This window comes from Neoarius graeffei, chromosome 3 (assembly GCF_027579695.1).
Source record: "Neoarius graeffei isolate fNeoGra1 chromosome 3, fNeoGra1.pri, whole genome shotgun sequence".
NCBI classification, from domain to species: Eukaryota; Metazoa; Chordata; class Actinopteri; order Siluriformes; family Ariidae; genus Neoarius; species Neoarius graeffei.
The window spans coordinates 44898404-44914194 of NC_083571.1; the positions used below are offsets into that span (position 1 = coordinate 44898404).

A 15791-nucleotide genomic window follows, 5' to 3' on the forward strand; every position below is an offset into this window, starting at 1 on the left:
AGGCTCAGTCTTTGCAAGCAAGGATTGGTCATGGCTCACTCCTTTGTGCCAAAATTCGTGAGAGAGTTGTTAGTCAATTCAAAAAGAACATTTCTCAATGTAAGATTTTAGGTCTTTCAAAATCTACAGTACATGATACTGTGAAAAGATTCAGGGAATTCAGAGACATCTCAGTGTGTAAAGGGCAAGGTCAGAAACCACTGTTGAATGTGTGTGACCTTCAAGTGCTCAGGTGGCACTGCCTGAGAAACCATCATGCTAATGTGACAAATATAGCCACATGGTCTCAGGAGTACTTTGAAAAAACGTTGCCACTTTACACCATCTGCTGCTGCATCCAGAAATGCAACATGAAACTGTATTATGCAAGGAGAAAGCCATTCATCAATGCTGCGACATAAAAGACTTACACTACCATGGGCAGCATGGTGATGTAAGTGGTTAGCACGGTCATCTCACAGCAAGAAGGTTCTGGGTTCGAGCCCAGAGGCCAGTGGGGGCCTTTCTGTGTGGAGTTTGCATGTTGTCTGTGTGGGTTTCCTCCAGGTGCTCTGGTTTCCCCCACAGTTCAAAGACATGCAGTTAGGTTAATATGGGACGGCCTTGGGCTGAGGTGCCCTTGAGCAAGACACCTAACTCCCAACTGCTCCCCGGGCACTGTTAGCATGGTTGCCCACTGGTCTGGGTATGTGTGTGTGTGCTCATTGGTCTCATGTGTGTGTTTACTGCTTCAGATGGGTTAAATGAAGAGACGAATTTCACAAGTATGTGATGAATAAAGTTGTTGTTGTTCCTCTTCAGCTTGTTTTCAGAAAAAAACAGACATTGAGTTCTCAGTGCCAAAGGTAAACATGATCATCCAGTTTGTTATTAGAGGAAGGTGCAAAAGCCAGCATCTATGATGGTATGGGGGTGCATCAGTGCCCATGGCATGGGTGAGGTGTGTGTGTGTGTGCGCGGGTGTGTGTGAAGGTACCATTGATGCAGAGCCATATACAGTACTAGAATTTTAAAGAGACATATTCATCAAGGCAACATCTCTTCCCAGGAAGTCCATGCTTATTTCAGCAGGACAATGCCAGGCCTCATTCTGCATGGGTTACAACAGCGGAGCTTCATAGACACAGAGGGCATGTACTTGACTGGCCTGTTGCCAGTCCAGATCTGTCTCCTATTGAGAATGTATGGCACATCATGAACAAGAGAACCAGACAACAGCGACCACAGTCTACAGAGCAGCTGTAGTCTGGTATCAAACAAGAATGGCCAAAAATTCCAATTGCAAAACTGCAACAATTAATTTCTGATTTGGGGATCACATTAACTACAGTACATAATATAATTAAAAGATTCAGAGAGTCCAGAGAATTCTATCGACAAAAACCAATACTGGATGCTTGTAATCTTCAGGTCTGCATGTGACACTGCATTCAAAAGCAGACACAATTTTGTAGTGGAAATTGCTGCATGGGCTCAGCAACACTTCCAAAAACCATTGTCTGTGAACACAGTTCATTACCGCATCCACAAATGCAAGTTAAAGCCATATATAAACAATATCCAGAAACATCACTGCCTTCCGGCACAGTGGTGTAGTGGTTAGCACTGTCGCCTCACAGCAAGAAGGTCCGGGTTTGAGCCCCATGGCTGGCGAGGGCCTTTCTGTGTGGAGTTTGCATGTTCTCCCCGTGTCCGCGTGGGTTTCCTCCGGGTGCTCTGGTTTCCCCCACAGTCCAAAGACATGCAGGTTAGGTTAACTGGTGACTCTAAATTGACCGTAGGTGTGAATGGTTGTCTGTGTCTATGTGTCAGCCCTGTGATGACCTGGCGACTTGTCCAGGGTGTACCCCGCCTTTCGTCCATAGTCAGCTGGGATAGGCTCCAGCTTCCCTGCGACCCTGTAGAACAGGATAAAGCGGCTAGAGATAATGAGATGAGAGATGAGATGAGATCACTGCCTTCTCAGGGCCTGAGCTCATAATTTATGATGGACTGAGGTGAACTGAAAAACTGTCCTGTAGTCTGATGAATGGAAATTTGAAATTCTTTTTGGAGATCATGGACACCATGTTCTCCAGGCTAAAGAGAAGTAGATGGAACATATGGCTTGTTATCAGTGCACAGTTCAAATGCCAGCATCTATGATAGTATCGGGGTGCAGTAGTGCACAGCGCATGGGTAGCTTGCACATTTGAGAAGTCATCATTAATGCTGAATGATATATACAGGTTGTGGAGCAACATAATGCCATCCGGGGAAGGCCTTGCTTATTTCAACATGACAATGCCAAACCACATGCTGCACATATTACAACTGCATAGCTCCATAGTAAAAGAGTCTGGGTGCTAAACTGGCCTGCCTGCAGTCCAGACTTGTCTCAAATTGAAAACATTTGGTGCATTATGAAGCTCAAACTACAACAAAGGAGACCCCAAACTGTTGTGCAACTGAAATTGTATATCAGGCAAGAATGGAACATTTCACTTTCAAAACTACAGCAATTGGTCTCCTCAGATCCAAAACTTTACAGATTAGATTAGATTAGATTAGATTAGATTAGATTAGATTAGATTAGATTAGATTAGATTAGATAAAACTTTATTGATCCCTTTTATCTAATCTAAGGTTGTTCTTAAAAGTAGAGCTGATGCAACACAGTGGTAAACATGCCCCTGTCCTCTCTGTTTTAACATGTGTTATTGGCATCAAATTCAAAATGAGCATATATTTTTCAAAAAACAATAAGTTTTCTCAGTTTCAATATTTGATACGTTGTTCTATTTTCAATGAAATATAAGGTTTCCATGATTTGCAAATTATCGCATTCTGTTTTTATTTATGTTTTACACAGCATCCCAACTTTTTTTGGAATTGGGGTAATCTTTTCCAAGTATGAATAAAGGAGCACATTATCATGCTACTACCAGATAAACTGACACCGATGCATCACTAATCCTAACCCTTTTTAAAATAGAGCAATAAAGTGGATGAATAAATCATGGATACCTGTAAAGCTACACTAAGTGTGCCAATGAAAAGACAACTTAAAAAAAGAATGAGAAGACAGAGAACATTTTCCCACATACAGTGCCTTGCAAAAGTATTCATCCCCCTTGGTGTTTGTCCTGTTTTGTTGAATTACAAGCTGGAATTAAAATGGATTTTGGGGGGATTAGCACCATTTGATTTACACAATGTGCCTACCACTTTAAAGGTACACATTGTTATTTTTATTGTGACACAAACAATAATTACAATGAAAAAACAGAAATCTGGAGTGTGTATAGGTATTCACCCCCTTTCATATGAAATCCCTAAATAAGAGCTGGTCCAACCAATTCACTTCATAATTCACAGAATTAGTTGATTAAAGTGCATATTCTGGACCAATTTCAGGGTTTTTTATATGAAAGTATGTCCCTTTACACACTCATCCAGAAGGGTAATTTTGCACAAGGCCATCTGTCTACAGCAGAAAAAAATAAAATAACAAAACGCGTCCGGAAAAATCCCAAGGGAGTCTGGAGCCAGATTCGTGATGTTACCTGCGGAAGCACCAGCAGGCTGTGCAAGCTTTGCACGGTTTCAGTGCACAGCCTGTGTAGACCAAGTGCTCCCATTTTTTTCTCATTGTCCGGTCTTTTGGAAAACGATGAGTACTAATCCCATCAAGATTGGTGTTGCTACACCCTCCTACGATACATCTGTTAACCATTTTAATAATTACGCGATAACGTTGAAGAAATTTGCAGAAAACCATCAGGTCATTTTCTCTTAAACAAACCAGCGCTGACGTAGGATTCAGAGGGAGGTGTCCCACACGTGACTTCACGAAAATCAACGTTTGCTGGGAAATTCAAATGACAAGTTTTTTTCAGAGGCAGACCAATTCACCTCAAATGGCTTGATTTCAACTGAATTTTTCTGGTATTGCGCAGGGTAAAAAAATTGCAGAGAATGCAGAATGTTACAGATATTTGACCAAAGTTTAATATAAAATAGGAGAATTACATTGATCTTGCTCCTGAATTTACCCGTGATGTGCCCTTTAAGCTCCACCTGTGTGCAATCAAATTTCACATGATCTGTCACGTGATGTCTGTATAAATCAACCTGTTCTGGAAGGACCCTGACTCTGCAACACTACTAAGCAAGCAACATGAGAACCAAGGAGCACTCCAAACAGGACAGAGACAAAATTGTGGAGAAGTATAGATCAGGGTTGGGTTATAAAAAATATTCCAAACTTTGAATATCCCACAGAGCACCATTAAATCCATTATAGCAAAATGGAAAGAACATGGCACCACTACAAACCTGACAAGAGAAGGCCACCCACTAAAACTCACAAACCAGGCAAGGAGGGCATTAATCAGAGATGCAACAAAGACACCAAAGATAACGCTGAAGGAGCTGCAAAGATCCACAGCGGAGATGGGAGTATCTATCCATAGGACCACTTTAAGCCATACACTCCACAGAGCAGGGCTTATGGAAGAGTGGCCAGAAAAAAGCCATTGCTTAAGAAAACACGTTTTGAGTTTGCCCAACAGCATGTGGCAGACTCCCCAAACACATGGAAGAAGATTCTCTGGTCAAATTAGACAAAAATTGAACTTTTTGGCCATCATGGGAAATGTCATGTGTGGCGTAAGCCCAACACCCTGAGAACACCATCTCTACAATGAAGCATGGTGGTGGCAGCATCATGCTGTGGGGATATTTTTCTTCTGCAGGGACAGGAAAGCTGGTCAGGACTGAAGGAAAGATGGATGGCACTAAATGCAGGGCAATTCTGGAGGAAAACCTGTTTGAGTCAGCCAGAGGTTTCAGACTGGGATGAAGGTTCATGGTCCAGCAGGACGTAGACCCTAAACATACTGCTAAAGCTACACTGGAGTGGTTTAAAGGGAAACATTTAAATATCTTGGAATGGCCTAATCAAAGCCCAGACCTCAATCCAATTGAGATTCTGTGTCATAACTTGAAGATTGCTGTACACCAACGCAACCCATGTAACTTGAAGGAGTTGGAGCAGTTTTGCCTTGAGGAATGGGCAAAAAATCCCAGTGGCTAGATGTGCTAAGCTAATAGAGACAAACCCAAAGAGACTTACAGCTGTCATTGTAACAAAAGGTGGCTCTACAAAGTATTGACTTTGAGGGGGGTGAATACCTATGCACACTCCAGATTTCTGTTTTTTCATTTTAATCATTGTTTGTGTCACAATACAAAAACAATGTGCACCTTTAAAGTGGTAGGCATGTTGTGTAAATCAAATGCTGCTAACCTCCCAAAAATCCATTTTAATACCATCATGTAATGTGACAAAACAGGACAAACACTAAGGGGGATGAATACTTTTACAAGGCACTGCAGGTCTCATCTCATCTCATTATCTCTAGCCGCTTTATCCTGTTCTACAGGGTCGCAGGCAAGCTGGAGCCTATCCCAGCTGACTACGGGCGAAAGGCGGGGTACACCCTGGACAAGTCGCCAGGTCATCACAGGGCTGACACATAGACACAGACAACCATTCACACTCACATTCACACCTACGGTCAATTTAGAGTCACCAGTTAACCTAACCTGCATGTCTTTGGACTGTGGGGGAAACCGGAGCACCCGGAGGAAACCCACACGGACACGGGGAGAACATGCAAACTCCACACAGAAAGGCCCTCGCCGGCCACAGGGCTCGAACCCGGACCTTCTTGATGTGAGGCGACAGCGCTAACCACTACACCACCGTGCCGCCCGCACTGCAGGTCAGATTAAAAATGAACTCTAAACTAAAATGCATTAAAGAAGACTCATTGTGTTGTCACTGCTGGCTGTTGAGTCAGAGCATGTTATAGAGACAGACTTTGAGAACTCTGTGGATGAGTTTTGTGGTGGCTCACTCAGGGCTCTATTCAGGTTTAACTCATCAATCCCTGAGTATGTTTGCTTACCTTGGTCGTACTGGACATACTCAGAAGCTCTGGTCGCCTTGGTGGTGTATCGCTTCAGCACATTGTCATCCATTAGAGCTGACCCTCTGAACAGGCTGAAGCACCCAGGGCTGCAAAGCACACACCCAAACACATGCTCTGCTGTTTTCTGTAGCCAGTGACCCACAGCATACTCAAACTTCTGATACCACACCATTGGCCCTGCAATCAAATGTGAGCTTTTATTAGTACCTGAAGTAGACGCACTTTGAATTGGAAGGAGACACATTTTGTTGAAAAAACAAAGTACTTACCCATGCCAGTTGGATGAATCCTTCCACAAGCAGCACCTACATTAGCATACATTCGAAGACGATCAACCAGTAAAATCAAAGCAGCGGGGTGGAAATCCGTGTCTCCATCCAAAGCCAAGATATACGTGTTGTCATCAGATATGTATTTCCTTTTACTATCGTTGTCAAAGTTTGGTAAGAGGTAAGCCTCTCCATCCAGTGATATGAGACTTGCACGACATACGTTGTTCTGTCTCTGTTAGCAAACATAAATAAAAGTCCAAATAAACAATGACTTCATTTGCTTTGCATATAATTAATATCTAAACACTAGCATTTGGCTTTCAAAAAAGACTTACAGTGATTTTTTGGGGATTTTTCACGATGTAACCTTTCCAACCCAGGAGATAATACATGTACATTATCTGCAAAGAAAAATAATTAAAATATCTGACATGGCAAAGGTTTCCCCTTATGATTATAATTCTAAAACACATCTTAGTTTCATTTTTTTCTATCTCACCTGTGACCATCTCTTTTTGTTTCGTATTAGCTTTTTGTCCTTGAGATGGACATATAGCATATTTCCCTCTGGTAGCACAAATGCAATCCGGCCACCATAAGGAGTTTCGATGATAGAGACTTCATCTGGCTCTTTGTTGGTGAATACTCTGAACAGCATAGTAGTTAAACTTATAATTATGCAATAGGCATTTGATAAATCACAAACAGTATCGTTATTTAAAATTATTGTTACCTGTATACTTCCATGACCACATTTATTAGATCATCCACATATGAATTGATAAGCTTTTCCTCAGAGTCTTTCTCTCTCATGAAGGCATCATCAACATAAATATGGCATTCAAAGTCAAAGACATCCTTGTGCTCTTCCTTTGGATCACCTCTATACCTGTCCAGTCTAAAACCATGACAAATTGGCATGAGCTACACTTAAAAATAGACCAACGTTTCTTATATAAACAAAACAAAACAAAACAAAACATAAATTTTACCTGAACATTGAGGTAAGGATCTTAAGCATCTCATCATATGTTTCATGCCACATTGTTGCACAGAGATATATGACACAGTGCTCTATTTCCTCAAAGCTGAAATAAATATATTTTAAAAATGTAAAACACATTCTTAGTGGACATTAAAATGACATTTGGCATTAAAAACAAAGTCAATTTAATCATATTACCTTTCTGGGTTCTTCACTTTCATTTTGGTGTTCAGTAGTAGAGATTGATCAATGAAAGCAGATTCATACAGCCGTCGCACAAAGAGCTGGGCTGTCCGTTCAATACGTGGCACCTTCATGCTCCAAACATAATACGTGCATGTAATAAACCCGAGCCACATGCACATCCCCTCAAGCACAAGCATGGAGAAAGGCCAAATTGCATAATGAGCATTCAGTGTTGTTCTGCAGATACTGTTGGTGAGTTCCAAGAGGATCATTGACGTGCCGTTCAAGTCTTTCAGTTTCACAAGACCTTGGCAAAAGTCCCGAAAAGGGTTGTCAATTGGTGTGTAATTTTCTGTCTTTACAAAGGAGTATGAAGTCTCTGATGCCACATTCAAGGTGTCTGCTTGAGTTAGGAAAAGTATTACGGCTACAATTAGTGTAACAGGGCCTGTCATTGAGACTGGCATGGCAAAGCTCACCCTCACAGCATGGACCTTGCAGGCCACAACCCCAAACCAGTGGCAGGCAGCAGAACAGAAGGCTTGAAGGAAAAACAGCCCAAGGCCTATCTGAAGGGTATGTTTTGTAATTTCTGTGAAAGCATTCCAGGTGATGGTCTTAACTATTAGGCCATAATAGAGGAGGTACACCCCGACAGTGACAGCAATCCTCATGAGACTAGTGAACATAAAGACAGAATCTCTGAAGCCATCCAACTCAGCTAGCATATCCTGGAATTTATTGCTGGCCTGTAGAGAATTCTCCCACCAATTAAGAGAGACAAGCAGAGAAGCAAATATAGCAAGGCCAACATAATAGTAACAATCTGTCTTCTGGTCTGAGACAAAAGAACTTATTCGCACAAAGTAATCAGTAACCAGGAGGCCATAACCGGTGAACACTAGAAAAATGGAGCAAATAGGAAAGATGATCATCCACTGTTCACGCTGAAGACGAAAGGATGCATGAAGGATGGCAGTGCAAATGCAGACTCCTCCAGATATGAAAAGGTTAGTGAGCACATCAAACTGAGGCATCACAATCAGAACCAAGATGGAGGTCCCCAATGCCACCAGGATCTCAATCACTGAAATCTGCAATAAGACATAACAAACACTTTACAAAAGTCCATGAAAGGGTTGTGGTGTGTAGTTGTATACTGTTTCTGGAGACACATTTAATTTGCCACAGAAGACAATTAGTATATTTTTAAGAGGAAGGGTGTACAGGTCACTAAAGCATTGGGAATTATGGATCCTAAATCAATCAATATCAATAAAGTTCTATCTAATCTAATCTAATCTAATCTAAGTTCATGTAGACTTCTATATGCACTTAAAAAAGCAGATGCATATGGATATATTGTCTACGGTAGGGTAGGGGTCATCAACTGGTTGACTGCAGTCCACATTAACCATTTATGTCGCAGGTACCCTGTTATGAGCCTCTGTTAAACATGTTTAAAAAATAAAATCTGCCAAAATAGAACATTTAAAAAATGGACAGAGAAGTACATGCTTACTCTCCCCAATTCAAATCAAAAACAATAACGCATCTGCTCATTGCATTTGTCAAAATTGGTAACATGAAGCTCCACTGTGAAACAAAACACCACCACTTTGAAGTGTCTTATTTATAGCCATAAACATAAGTTTTGTTTGTTGCTTATCCAGATCTTTGTAAGCAAAGACATTTATGTAACTGAACCTTGACAAATCTTAGTTGAATAATCCTGGTCTAGGGATATGCTTACATATCTATCACAAATAAATAAAGTTGAGAATACCATGAAAATGTCACCAATTAGTGTATTATTTCTTTACTGTATTTGCATGATATCAACTTACAATACCCAGGATTTTCATTGTGGGTCGAGCAAAGCTTTTGAAGGCAGATTTCCACAGACACTTGAGGAAAACCAACAGGTTGGGTGTTACCAGGGTACACATCAGCAGTAGCATGTAGAATTGCCTATCTGTAGGAGTTCTCAGGGATCGGAAACTGGAAAGTGTGACCAACGTTAGGAGAGAACCCTGCAATATAATTTGTCATATTATTTAAACAGCTTCTTTAGCAGAAAAAAAAACAGCACTAAAAGAAAACGCCAGCCTGAAAGCCTTTAAATAAATTTATGTTGTGATTCTGGTGCTAATTTGTTGGTTGATGGTGAATTTTTTTTCCCCATGAGAATTTAGCAGTTGTCTGCCACTCCAATGTCACTGGGTGTTTAATAGGAGAAAAAAAATCTGGCATGTAATTGGTAACAGGTTTTTCTTTAAAACCATATCTGTTTGAGCACAGTGTACAGTTGAGGAGATGAGAGACCTGGATAGACTAAAGAACTAAAGTGCTGATGCATCACTCTCTTTATTCAGAGATGAAACAAGGCAACATTCCACTGGCACCAATATGAGCAGGTAGTCAAACGCCATTTTGGGTAATATAGGACAGTGTATAATAAAACTAGACAAATATGTTGAGGAAAGAAGATTAAATGTGAAAAGTCAGAATTTGAAGAGTCAACTTCGAATTTCATTGCAAATACATTTTCGACTCAATTGTGGATCATCTCATCTCATCTCATTATCTCTAGCTGCTTTATCCTGTTCTACAGGGTCACAGGCAAGCTGGAGCCTATCCCAGCTGACTACGGGCAAAAGGCGGGGTTCACCCTGGACAAGTCGCCAGGTCATCACAGGGCTGACACATAGACACAGACAACCATTCACACTCACATTCACACCTACAACTGGTGAATTTAGAATCACCAGTTAACCTAACCTGCATGTCTTTGGACTGTGGGGGAAACCGGAGTACCCAGAGGAAACCCATGCAGACAACATGCAAACTCCACACAGAAAGGCCCTCGCCGGCCACGGGGCTCGAACCTGGACCTTCTTGCTGTGAGGTGACAGCACTAACCACTACACCGCCCAATTGTGGATCATGTTTTTTTTTATTAACATGCAAATCATTCAGCATGGATTGTTTTTCCTTTAAAGGTACTAACCTCATTTCCAGAAAAGGTGGGCTATTTTCCAAAATTTATTCAAGTAACACCATTTTGGAAGATTCCACAATAAGCAGGTTAATTGGGAACATGATTGGGTATAAAAGGAGCAGCACCAAAGGTTCAGTCTTTGCAAGCAAGAATGGGTCATGGCTCACTCCTTTGTGCCAAAATTTGTGAGAGAGTTGTTCATCTCATCTCATTATCTCTATCCGCTTTATCCTTCTACAGGGTCGCAGGCAAGCTGGAGCCTATCTCAGCTGACTACGGGCGAAAGGCGGGGTACACCCTGGACAAGTCGCCAGGTCATCACAGGGCTGACACATAGACACAAACAACCATTCACACTCACATTCACACCTACAGTCAATTTAGAGTCACCAGTTAACCTAACTTGCATGTCTTTGGACTGTGGGGGAAACCGGAGCACCCAGAGGAAACCCACGCGGACACGGGGAGAACATGCAAACTCCACACAGAAAGGCCCTCGCCGGCCCCGGGGCTCGAACCCAGGACCTTCTTGCTGTGAGGCAACAGCGCTAACCACTACACCACCGTGCCGCCCTTGAGAGAGTTGTTATTCAATTCAAAAAGAACATCATTCAATGCAAGATTTTAGGTCGTTCAAAATCTACAGTACATCATATTATGAAAAGATTCAGGGAATTCAGAGACATCTCAGTGTGTAAAGGGCAAGGTCAGAAACCACTGTTGAATGTGTGTGACCTTCAAGCGCTCAGGTGGCACTGCCTGAGAAACTACCATGCTAATGTGACAAATATAGCCCCATGGTCTTGGGAGCACTTCGTAAACCATTGTCAATACAATCTGCCAATGCATCCAGAAATGCAACCTGAAACTATATTACACAAGGAAGAAGCCATTCATCAATTCTACACAGAAAAGCTGCCAATTTCTCTGTGCCCAAACTCATCTCAGATGGACAGAAACACAGTAGAAACATGTGTTGTGGTCAGACGAGTCCACATTTCAGCTTGTTTAAGGAAAACCGGATGCCAAGTTCTCCATTCCCAAGGTGAAAATGACTGTCCAGTTTGTTATCAGAGAAAAGTGCAAAATCCAGCATCTATGATGGAATGAGGGTGCATCAGTTCCCCCGACACAGGTGAGTTGCATGTGTGTGAAGGTACCATTGATACAGAGGCATATATCTGGACTTGCAACACCAAACACTTATACAGGAAGGGACAGAGTAGGCTATACTTCCTTAGGAGGCTGCGGTCCTTTAACATCTGCAGGAAACTCCTGTGGATGTTCTATCAGTCTGTGGTCGCCAGTGTCCTGTTTTACATCGTGGTGTGCTGGGGGGGCAGCACATCCAAGAAGGACACATCCAGGCCGGACAAACTGATCAGGCAGGCTGGCTCTGTGGTCGGCATGAAGCTGGACTCTCTGGTGACGATGGTGGAGAAGAGGTCTATGGACAAACTATTGAACATCATGGACGATGCCAGTCACCCTATGCACACCGTCATCAGCAACCAGAGGAGCCTGTTCAGTGACAGAATGCTCCTTCCCAAGTGCAGGACAAACAGACTCAAAAACTCCTTTGTCCCTCACGCCATCAGACTGTACAACTCCTCTCTGGGGGGGAGGAGGGGGTAACAGGAGGACAGAGGATGGGAAGAAGCAGTAGCCTAGCCTAACAATAAGCAATACTGGACAATGTGCAATATAAAGTGCAATATCTCTCCTGCCGCCACCCCCTTTTTTCCCTCCTTCCCCCCTTCCCCATATCTTATTCTTTTTATATTTGTATATGTAAATAATTTATTTTAATTTATCTAGAAGTTTTCTCTATTTATTTTCTCTGTTTATCTGTAATGATGCTACTGGAATCTTAATTTCCCTGAGGGAACCTGCCCAAAGGGATCAATAAAGTTTTATCTAATCTAATCTAATCTAATCTAATCTAATCTAATCTAATCTAATCTAATCTAATCTAATATAATATAATATATTGGAATTTTAAAGAGACATATTCAAGGCAACATCTCTTCCCAGGAAGTCCATGCTTTTTTTTTAGCAGGACAATGCCAGGCCTCATTCTGCATGGGTGACAACAGTGTGGCTTCGTAGACACAGAGTGTACATGCTTGACTGGCCTGCTGCCAGTCCAGATCTGTCTCCTATTGAGAATGTACTCAATGCTCCTATTGAGTACATCATGGAGAGGAGAATCAGACAATGGAGACCACACACTGTTGAGTAGCTGAAGTCTTGTATCAAGCAAGAATTGACAAAAATTCCAGTTGAAAAATTGCAACAGTAAGTATCCTCACATCTCATATAATTAAAAAGTGATTTTAAAAGGAAAGGTGATGTAACACAGTGATAATAATGCCTCTGTCCCAAATTGTTTTGAGTGTGTTGCAGGGATCAAATTCTAACTTTGTTTATATTTACAAAATACAACTAAGTTGGTCAGTAAAACTATTCAAAATCGTTTCTTTGTACCTTTTTCAGTTAAATAAAGGTTCACGTGAATTAAAAAAAAATCGCGTTTTTGTTTTTATTGCATTTTGGAAAATATCTCAACTTTTCTGGAAATAGGATTTGTATTATCTTCAATTACCTCACATGACTTTGGGTGGATTTGCATTTCCTTATGATCCCTAAAGATCCCTTTACAATTTACTTCCTTATTGCAAAGTTTCCAAGTCATCAAACAACCAGTTCATCCTATCTGCACGTTGCTAGGATATCAGTGGAACATTGAGGAACATTCAGTAAGCTACAAATTATAGAGTACAAAGTATCCATAGTTCAGTGCTATCATAACTTTTCCTGTAAACTGCTGTAGATAAAGCAAACATTCCATATCAAATCAGATACTTGGGTTTAAGACATAGAAACAGGTGTGGCTGTTTTTATGAAGGCAGTTCTGAAAACTATGCAATAAATTATTTATGACTCATGCAATCAGTGCCTTCCTCAATTATTTGCACGCCATGTAAAGATTAGTAAAAGTTTTAGAAAATAAATATATGCATCTTTTGGTGAAGTAGCTTCATCTCACACTGAATAAATTAGAAATCCAACCTTTAATTGAAATAAATTTATTCAGAGAAAAACAAATCCCTCATCAAGAAGTAATTATTTTCAACCAAAACACATGTGCCACTATTATTGGCACCCCTGCATTTAATACTTTGTACAACCTCCCTTTGCAGCACTGAGGCTTCTCCTATAACATTTTATAAGGTTGGAGATACAGAGCAGGGCACCTGAGACCGTTCCTCTTTACACAATTTCTCCAGATCATCCAGGGGCCTTGGCCTTCTCTTGTGCTCTCTCCTCTTCAGCTCACCCCACAGGTTTTCAGTGAGCTTCATGTCAGGGGACTGTCCATGGCAAAAAGTTGATTCTGTGCTCGGCGAACCATTTCTGTGTTGATTTGGACATGTGCTTCAGATCACTGTCTTGCTGGAAGATCCAAGGACCCAGTTTTAGTTTCCTGACAGAGGCGGTCTCATTCTGATTTAAAATGTCCTGATATTTCATAGAGTCCATGATGCCATGTACCCTAACAAGGTTTCCAGGGCCTTTGGAGGAAAAACAGTCTTGAAACATCACAAAACTTCCACCATATTTTATAGTTAGGATCGAGTTCTTTTCATTATAGCCATCCTTCTATTTACGCCAAACCTGCCTTGAGTGTTTATTGCCAAAAAGCTCCATTTTACTTCCATCAGACCATAGAACACAGTTCCAGTCAAAGTTGTACTGCATTTCACAAGCTTCAGGTGCTTATGTTTGTGGTTAACTGACAGAAAAGGCTTTTTTTCTGGCAAACCTTCCAAATAATCTGTTGACATGACTATAGTCTGATGGTGGTTTTGGAGACTTGGAAACCCCGAGATTTTTCTTTTTCTTGTAATTCACCAACAGTGATCCTTGGGGATTTTTTTTTTGCCTCTTTTACCATCCTCCTCACTGTATGTGGAGGCAAAATAAACTTGGGTCCTCTTCCAGGTAAGTTTGTAACAGTTCCAATTGGTGTCTGCTTTTTTATTATTACCTTAACAGTAGAAATGGGCATTTTCAGACAAGTAGCTATTTTTTATTACCATTGCCTGACTTATGAAAGTCAACTCATTTCTCCCTGTTTTCTCGTATCTTTCCTGTGTTGACGGATGACTAAGGGAATTTGGCCTCTGTGTCACCCCATATTTGCACCCCAGTTAAACAGGAAGTCATGAATTACAGCTTAAAAGTTCCTACACACTCCAATCAACTAAAAAATTTACAATTTAAATGGGAAACATACTTCAGTTAAATTGTGTTTACTATAATTTCCAGAGGTGCCAATAATAGTGGCACACATGTTTTTGTTGAAAATAATTATTTCTTGATGAAGGACTTGATTTTCTCTGAATACATTTATTTCAATTAAAGGTTGGATTTTTCTCATTTTTTCAGTGTGCGATGAAGCAACTAAAGGTGAATTTTTTCTCATCCCTTTTTACTAATCTTTAGAAAGGGTGCCAATTATTGCGGAAGGTGCTGTAAGTAATGAGGAAGTTTAAATGATAAATTTCACCTTGCTGATGACGGCACTGGTCAAGACCAAGAGCCCTATAACTACTGCCATGAAGCGCTGCAGTAGAATCAACCATGTTTGCTTCTTTTCTTTCTCGGCTCCAACAGGATTTAACTGAAAAGGATCCCATGTGTCCCTGTAAAAACATTAGTGTATTGTTCATTTTTGAGATGTTCAGATGTGCATTGGATATTGCATATTTTACCGTTCTTCTGGGTGACAATAATATACACATACTCTCTATACAGTAAGCTGATCAAGGACACCAGTTTAACAATTAACTATAAACAGGTTTTTTTTTTATAAAGGCATATAAAGGGTATAATAATAATAATAATAATAATAATAATACACTCACAAATTCACTTAACCCAGTTAAATGACTTAAGGGCAAAGATAAATATTAATTCTCAACTAGTCAAAGAATATGTGATATATGAGTTGTTTGTTTAATAGTACCTGTGCCTCCCCTCTCTCTTTTGGCCCCTATTCTTCAGTTCCTCCATGTTGTTCTGCTACTCCATGAACAGTCTGGAATGAAATCAAATCCAAAGACTGGTTTATTTCAGTCTTTTTTCTCCAGTTATGACGACTCTTAGCCCTGTCTAATTTACAATGTACTGGGCCATAAACAGGTACAAGGATCACCTGAGAAGAGATTCCGTCTGTTGCCTCAACAAGGAAGTTGTTGTTTATATACAGGGCAAAGACCAGTAACAACTGGTAACATTATGAACCATTTTGTAAAATATAATAGGGACTGTTGAGTGAACAGTAGGATATGATCACCATATTT

The 15791-nt window shown here is 40.8% G+C and overlaps 1 protein-coding gene across 1 annotated transcript in view; it reads right to left on the reverse strand.

Annotated features, from left to right (window-relative positions):
- chs1 (chitin synthase 1) overlaps positions 1–15501 on the reverse strand; it is a 28220-nt gene extending 12719 nt beyond the window's left edge. Inside the window, 10 exon segments of the mRNA XM_060915650.1 lie at positions 5955–6155; positions 6248–6482; positions 6586–6651; positions 6750–6897; positions 6984–7148; positions 7243–7331; positions 7412–8515; positions 9269–9454; positions 14996–15131; positions 15455–15501. Coding sequence (XP_060771633.1) covers positions 5955–6155; positions 6248–6482; positions 6586–6651; positions 6750–6897; positions 6984–7148; positions 7243–7331; positions 7412–8515; positions 9269–9454; positions 14996–15131; positions 15455–15501 — 2377 coding nt within the window.
- Between the last annotated feature and the right edge of the window lie 290 nt (positions 15502–15791).